Source organism: Bidens hawaiensis, unplaced genomic scaffold, assembly GCF_021521415.1.
Source record: "Bidens hawaiensis isolate Kalapana, Puna unplaced genomic scaffold, B.hawaiensis_p1.1 tig00004795_1, whole genome shotgun sequence".
NCBI lineage: Eukaryota > Viridiplantae > Streptophyta > Magnoliopsida > Asterales > Asteraceae > Bidens > Bidens hawaiensis.
In genome coordinates this window covers 1,005,525-1,014,170 of record NW_027491299.1, presented here as the reverse complement: position 1 = coordinate 1,014,170, position 8,646 = coordinate 1,005,525, and the positions used below count along the sequence as shown (strand labels likewise).

Below are 8,646 nucleotides of genomic sequence, written 5' to 3'. Positions count from 1 at the left end.
ACATCAACTAGAAGCAGCTACATACTCAGCTTCACAGGTAGACAACGAAACCGTGGTCTGTTTCTTACATTGCCTGGTGACAAGACGCTTGCAGAATAACTGACACCCTGCCGTTATAGATTTGGCATTCAGCTTACAGCTTCCATAGTCCAACTTTGAGTATGCCCACAGCACAAACTCATCGTTTTTTGGATACCAGAGACCAACCCCCGGACATCCCTTGAGATATCTTAGAATTCTTTTGACGATCATGAAATGTGAGACCTTCATATTCGATTGAAATCAGGCGCACAAATATGTGGCATACATGATGTCTTGCCGAGAAGTACTAAGATACATAAAAAAGAAAACCATGAATCGGTATAGTGTTTGATCAACCTTCTCCCCGGTGGGATCAGAACCGATACCATGATTCAATGGTAGAGGAGTACTGATAGCCGATGCATCAGCCATGTTGAACTTCGACAAGACGTCATTAACATACTTTGTCTGGTGGATAAAGATACCGTCTGATAACTGTTCCACTTGAAGTCCAAGGAAAAATTTCATCTCCCCCACTGCACTCAACTCAAACTTCTTCTTCATTACTTCTTCAAACTGCTTGCACAGAACATCGTTTGTCGACCAAATATGATATCATCGACATATATATACACAATTTGTAAATTTCCATCAACTAGTTTAATGAAAAGTGTAATGTCAAAAGTTCTTATGATAAACCCGTTGTCCAAAAGATGTTGAGACAACGTCTCATACCAGGATCTCAGGACCTGATGGAAACCGTAAAGGGCTTTATCAAGTAGGTACATTTTGTCTTTTTGGATCGGATCAACAAACCCTGGTGGTTGTCCCTCGTAGAATTCTTCACTGATTTTTCCGTTAAGAAATGCAGACTTGACATCTAACTGATAAACTTTGAAACCTTTCCAAGAAGTAAATGCCAGAAAGATCCGAATAGCTTCTAGCCTTGCAACTGGTGCATAAACCTCGTTGTAGTCGATACCTTCCCTCTAGTTAAAACCCAACACAACAAGTCTTGCTTTGTTTCTGACAATGATTCCATTCTCATCACGTTTAAACTTAAACACCCATTTTGTGTTAATTTGCTTCTTATCCTCAGGCAAATCAACCAGTTTCCAGACCCCGAGCTTCTCAAATTGCAATAATTCTTCTTGCATCGCATTGACCTAGCTCTCTTCTGTTTGGGCCTCTTTATACTTTTTCAGCTCAACCTGAGAAACAAAACACTTGAATGAGAATTGATTTTGCAAAGGAGATACACTAGAGTAGAAACACTGGAGGTTCTGATCGATTTGACATCTCGTTTGTACTGCAGCATTCAGATCTCCTATTATATTATCCTCGGGATGGTAGGATAAAGTTCTTAGCACCACTTCTATATGTACTGACACTTCAGATTGGAGATTGTTTACATTCTTTTCAGCAGAAATAATGGATGGAGAGATAGCTTCAATTATCTCCTCATCTGATTCACCATTTTCATCAAACACAGGAGTAGTCTCAGGTACATCATCAGATTGAACATGATCTGGTACATCTTGAGGAACAGACACAGGAGCTTCAGACGTTGGTACATATTTTTTTGATAATTGTTGATTGTATAACATAGTCAAAGTCTCATCAGAAAGAACATCCCCAGGGATCTTGAAACTCTCCCAAAGGCTTTCATAATCAAATAGCCTAGAATTCCCTGGTCGTTGAACGGTAGGAGTATATCTCTGACAATCAACATTTTGGATTTGAACAATCTTGTGGAGGCTAGGAATATAAACACGTCTTAATGGAACAGCATACCCCACGAAGAAACCTTCAACTGATTTGGGACAAAATTTGCGACTTGGTTCAAGAACGGTACACATTGATCCAAACGGTTCAAGCCACTTAAGATTAGGTTTTTGACGATTTAGTAGCTCGAAACACGTCTTGCCAAATTTCTTGACTGTAAGCACCCGGTTTAGAGTATAACAAGCCGCCGCTACTGCTTCCGACCAAAAATTCACAGGTAACTTTGAATCAGAGAGCATAGTTTGAGCTATTTCAATCAAGGTTCGATTCTTTCATTCAGCAACCTCATTTTGTTGTGGAGTATACGGTGCATTGAATTCATGAAGAATCCCGTCGTCATTACAATACTCAAGCATTTTGTTGTTCTTGAACTCCATCCCATTATCACTTCTTATTCGCCGAATTAGTAGATTGTACAAATTCTCTAGCTTTTTAAATAAGATCGTTAGGGAATCAAACGTCTCATCCTTTGAATCCAAAAACATTACACACGAAAATATCGAATAATCATCAGTAACCACAAGACAATAAAGTTCTCCTGTGATACTTTTGACATTCACTGGACCAAACAGATCCATATGTAGATGTTCAAACGGTAAGTTGATAGAGTTGACAATCTTCTTTGGATGTGCTTTCTTTGTCTGTTTTCCCTTCTTACAGTCCAAACACTCCTCATTCAATTGAAAATTTCTCAAATTCACTCATTCTACCATCTTCTTATGAACCAAATGGTTCATCTTCCTCATACTGATATGTCCCATCCTCCGATGCCATAACTAACTCTCGTTCCGATGCTCTAGAAATGTAACATTGAGCAGATCCTGAAGATGATACCGTACTCATATTCATGACATAAAGATCATTCTCTCTAGGAGCACGAATAAGGATCCATTCTTCTAGAATTTTGAAACACGGTTTCAAAATTAAACATTCTCTATTAGTGAAATGTGTAGAGAAAGTTTTATCACAAATTTGTGATATGCTAAGCAAATTATTCTCCAGTTCTGAAATATAGTTGACATTATCAAAAGTGACTTTCCAATTCGTCAATGTGCCTTCACCAACTATCTGCCCTCCTTGGTTCCCCGCAAAACCGACATACCCTCTGTATCATCTCGAGAAATACCCTATTTAAGTTTCGGATTAAAAATGGCAATTTTGAAAATTAAAGGGCTGAAAATAAAAATTTTAAGTTTTCTAGACCCATCGCGCTACACGATGGGTAGGATACGTTTAGCATCGCGCTATGCGATGATGTTTTCCAGAAAGTTACAAAAAAGGGGGCGTCGCGCTGCGCGAGGGTCTAGAAGGAAAGGGGTATCGCGCTACGCGATAACCCGGTTAAGTAACCCAGTCCACGTGTCCAACCACGTGTCAACACGTGGCACAATCTTACGTATTGCGGCGTCGCGCTACGCGATGGCCTATGGAAAGGCCCATAAAAGGGGGCTACGGGTTTGAAGCATTCACATCCCAAAAACACCTTTCTTCACACATACACAACCTTAGGAGGCGTGCTCGACCATTATAAGGTTCCGTGGTCCCGATTTCTCATAATTCATGCAAGAACTGGAGTTTTAACGATCTGTAGATGTGTTAAGCAAGCTGGAAGCGACATCCTGACGATTTAAGTTTCAATAAGTGATTAGGGAGTAGAAGTGCTGCCCGTGCAACACTTAGGCAATTAAAATACCCGCATGAGGTAGGTGTTCTGCTTAGGTTATTATTTTATTATTATAAAGGCTTAGACTATGGTCAGAAGTATAGCCTGAACCTTGATTACTGATAAGCATAACATACCTTTTCATAAGTAATGGTTATAGTCAAAGTATTGTTTTCTTTGTGATTAAGAAATGTGAGAAATAAAATAATATTTCTCTATGATTAAGAAATATATGCAAAGGTTATAGTTAAAATACAGTTTCTTCTTGAAGAAGAAACCCAATATAATTTAGATGTTTCTGCCTGAAGAAGAAACATAGTATATGATTAGACAAATTGACTAAAGGTCCAAATGTTTTAAAGAAATGATTGTCAAGGTTAAGCTATACGAAACAGACTATAGGTCTGAAGCTAAATCATTGATCTAGATATTTATACAAAGGTTGTTCTCGTACTATAGGTCCGAGATAGAAAGAATGCATAAATCAGAAACATACACTGATCAAGAACAAAGGTGAATACGTCCAAACCTTTTTATAGTGTGAAATATGTTATGACGTGAATACGTCCAACCTTTTTATATGTTTTATGACGTGAATACGTCTATGTAATGTTAAAAGATTTACTATGGAAGGTTATTCATAGATAAAGAGTCAGAAAAGATTTTTATGAGGATTGGTACGAATCCTTTATGTTTATGAAATGTTTACTCTTATAAACTATGGACTGTTATCCATATGTAAAGAGTTATGAAAGTATTTGCATGAGGGTTGGTTCAAATCCTCTAAAAACGTTTTGATACAAGGTAGTACTAAACACTCAGGCTAAAATACATGTGTCTGGATCCATTCATATATGATTTGTAGTAGGCCACTACAATATACTGACCACGAGGCAAGTGACTGTCTCTAGGGCGACTGAAGTCCGATTATGTGGTCTATTGGTATTTTTAGTTCCGATGAGATGGGATGAGGCCCACTGAGTCATTGAACACTATTGGTGTTTTATCATAACGAAGGTGATTTTGTATATGATTATATTATGATGAGTTATGAAAATCTTTTATTGAGTCAGCGTTATTCACCAGCACATAGCTGAAGTATTTTTCCCCACATTTCAAGGAAACAGTAAAGGTAGAACAGACAAGCAAGCCATAATAGAAGATTGGGGACATAGTCATTAGAGGTGATCTGGTGGCTCATATGTTTTAATATTGTGAAAAATCATATTTTAAAATGGCAGGTATTTGAAATATCAAAACGGGTATTAAATTCCCGAGATTTCATTATAATAATATTTTATGACTTCCGCTAAAAGAACGTAACTCTGATATATTTGCAAAACAGGTACCAACTATTGGTCATACGCCTAGGCCTTAGGCCGGGGTGTGACACCCTCCATGAATAGATCTCACATCTTTGAGTAGATGAAGAGTACCCGTCATGTGCCTAGAGGCTCCACTATCCATTATCCAACGTGAATCGTGAGATCTTGGAAGCCCCTGCACATACAGTAAACAGTTTTAGTGAAAAAAGGAAGCCCAAGCCTTCTTGGTCTTGGGTTGTTTGAAGTTTTTACACAACAACCTATCATCAAAATCTGAATCACAAGATAATAAATCTTCACTGGTTATTTGTGTCTTAGATTTAATTTTTATTTTCTCAACAACCTCTGGTGGTTTAACAATAGTTTTTGCCACCCAATTTGACCTACAGCTTGTTTCTTGCTGTAAAAAGAGGTTTGAGTTGTCTTTGAAACTTTTGATTTTGAAACATCAGTTTTAACAACTTTTTCAACATAAATTTTAACTGATTTATCACGTTTTAAAATTTTGACAGGTTCAGGAACACATACCGGTTTATTCATACTCCCATAACCCAAACCTAGTTTCTTATTAACAAACTTTTGAAAGGGAGCATGATCATTCTTAAATCAATTGGGACATTCATAGAAAACATACCCGATTTCATTACAACAAAAACAATGTCTCCTGTCAACAAACTTGTTAACCTGAGATGTCATTTCAGACTGTTCACGCTCTACATTTTGTTGATAAAACTCTCGGTTAGATTGATTTCTAAAAATTGCTTCCTTTTCAGATTCTGAGGTCTTACCATGAACAAACACAATCTTTTTAACATTCATTGGTTTAACACGATGACATTGCTTTGAATAAAAACTTGTTTTAGCAAATATCTTTGAGTCAACAAGAATTTCCTTTTCAACAATTTTTTCTTCAGTTAACACAGATTTTGCAACTTTGGTTCCAGTTGTCATATCACAACCAGAACTGTTATCAACCTTTTAAGACTCGGCACAATCATTATTACCAGACTCAGTGGTATCATGCAATGGAGTCTCAATTTCCACATTCAATGCCTTTTTTAAACCCTTAGGTTTCATTGGAATATAAACATTCCACATAGGTGGAGGCACGGCACGATAATCCACACTTGATGTTATATTCTTGTTCACATCATCTTTGGTTTTTAATGTTGTTCCAGGCATAATCTGATCAAGAACATAAGATGAAACAACATAACTCACCAATTTCGAGTTTACTCTTTCTGTCTCAATCTTGAGTGTTTGCAACTCAAGTTTGAGAGCTGCATTTTCATCAATGTGTTTGTTAATTGCAATTTGTTTATCTTCAACAGTATGTTTTAACATAGAAATTGTCTTCTGATTCTGTTCGATACTTGCCCATAAATTCTTTTCACATTTTTGCAGTTTCATGTAAGCCTCATTAACCCTTTTAATATCTAATAATGTTTGGTCATAATGTTTTTTCAATTCTTTGATTTCAAGGGTTTTAAACTCACACTCATCACAAGTAAGTTCACATTTTTCACATATATCAGAGTTTTGAGTTATCTCATGTGCCATGAATGCCTGATTTATTGGAGAACATTCTTCACTTGAAATATCAAAATCTTCATCTGTAATATCTTCCACCAAACCCTCAACGAACTTATGTTCAACTTCAGCTGATTCTTTCTTATCACTTGAATTGTTGACTTCTAGAAATACCATATCCTCTTCTACTCCAAAAATCATTTTTTCCTTGAGATACTTCTTCTTCATAGAACAAACCTGCAAAACATTCAATGATATCAGGTGGAAATAATGAAATAATATAGTCAGAAGGAACCTCGTGAAGTTTGTCATATGTTCGTGGAAGTTCGTCATCTGAAACATTTTGATCATCCACTTGAACATTTTTGTCATCTTGTTCATTCTCAACTTTGAGCACCTTGTCAATACCTTGATTTTCATCCACTTCATTATCACTCAACTTATCCACACAATCATCCACTTTGTCCTCAATCCCTTTAACCACATTCTTAATCTTTTCCTCAACCACTGTTTCAATCATAACCTCTTGCTTTCCCTCATAAACCATTTCCGCCACATTTGCTTGGAACACCGAGTTCCAATTGAAGCCTTCATCTACTTGAGCCGTAGCAGCCTTTTGTTGTGAGGTTGACGCTTCAGTCAGTTTCTTGCCTTTTGATGATTCTCCCTTGCGACGATGATATATTGCTTGCTTGTAGTAATCCCGCCCAAAGGGATTTGTAGCATTATCATCCACATTTTTGCTTGTACATTCCTGCTTAAAGCGTCCCTTTTCTTTGCAAAGAAAACATCACACTTTAGACTTATCAAAACCTAACTTTGACGTCGAACCATCTAGGACATTTCTTCCATTGATTTCCTTGAACCTTTGTGCTCTTCTTATCACACTTGCCATGCACCACCGTATATCTATCATCTCCATTTCTTTGGGATCAATTTGGTCGTAGTCCACTTTTGTCATATTATAATTTCCAATACGACCAGCAACCAAACACTCATATGACTCTAAAACGGATCCAAGAAATGCCATGTGCTCCTTTATAGTCTCAGTGGTCAAGTTTCCCGTATTCTTCATATTTACAATAATGCTGCACTGTATAACATCAGAATCTTGTGTGCTTGAGGTTTGAGAAACTGGGATCGTTCTTGAATAACTACTACTGAAATGGGGAGTAGCAGAAACATTGGTTACACAAGATTGTCCAGTTTGCTCCGCACAAAAAGCTGTGGGAATCTTAGGATTTGGTAATGAAACAACAGATTGTGAACTTTTGAAATACAATCCAACATCTTGTGAGATTGCTGTTGACTTGATCTTTTTCTTTTTCCTTAGCTCCACTTCGTGTGCTTCAAGTTTCACAATAAATCTTGGTAGGTTCAACCGGGATATACAACAAGATTTGATTGTTGGATCATTATGAATAAGCCCAACTCTTCAGGAAGTGCGTCAGCCAGTTTATCAACGTACTCGTAATCAGGCTTGTCAATGCCCAATCTTTTCATCTCATTCACCAAATGGCAATATCTCACAACCAGCTGTGCAAATGTTTCCCCGTTAACCTGAGTAAAGATATCAAACTCTTTCTTCAGTAGTGTCATCTTACTTTTCCTCATGTCATGGTTTCCTCTGTCCTTATTCAGTAGAGCATGCCAAATTGAGTAACACGAGCCATTGTGTTGTAACAGTTGAAAATTTTCTGCTTTGATGGCTTGTTGAAACAGATTCAACATCTTCTTTTCTCTTAGAAACATACTTTTGTCACCCTCAACAATTTGTGACAACCTATAGTTGCTTCCATTCTCATTCTTCGGGATAACGTATTCCTCCTCAATAGCCGTCCACGTCTCGTAATACAAAGCTTGTACGTACGTTTCAAACTTGTCGGCCCAAGACGGATAATCTTCCATTCGAAGAAGGTTTGGAGGCTTATTGGATGTTCCCATTTCATTGTCGACATTAATGTTCTGAAGCAATGTAGAAGGTTGTGACGCAAACGCACTGAGTTTTTCCATGATTCTTGTTAAAGAAAGTCAACGGATATCTTGATGGTCAACGGATATATAGAATGGTCAACGAATATGTAATGTAGGTCAACGTATATCTTTGTGGTCAACGGATATGTAGAACTCAACGTATATGTATACAAACGTATATGCTTTTCACCTTATAACATATGCGGCGTATATGTTATACGCCAGATATGTTATACATGAATAACATATGCGTTGGGATAACATATGCGTGGAGAAGCATCTTTTGGTATTTTGAAAAATTGAAGGTTCAAATGATGTAGTAATTGGATGAAAACTTGAAGGATTTGA

At 37.2% G+C, this 8,646-nt stretch overlaps 1 protein-coding gene across 1 annotated transcript; it reads right to left on the bottom strand.

The window, feature by feature from the left end:
• Positions 1 to 7,701: 7,701 nt before the first annotated feature.
• LOC143628102 (uncharacterized) lies at positions 7,702 to 8,337 on the bottom strand. Its single transcript, XM_077097772.1, has one exon. The coding sequence runs from the start codon at positions 8,335 to 8,337 to the stop codon at positions 7,702 to 7,704; it is 636 nt and encodes a 211-aa protein (XP_076953887.1).
• Between the last annotated feature and the right edge of the window lie 309 nt (positions 8,338 to 8,646).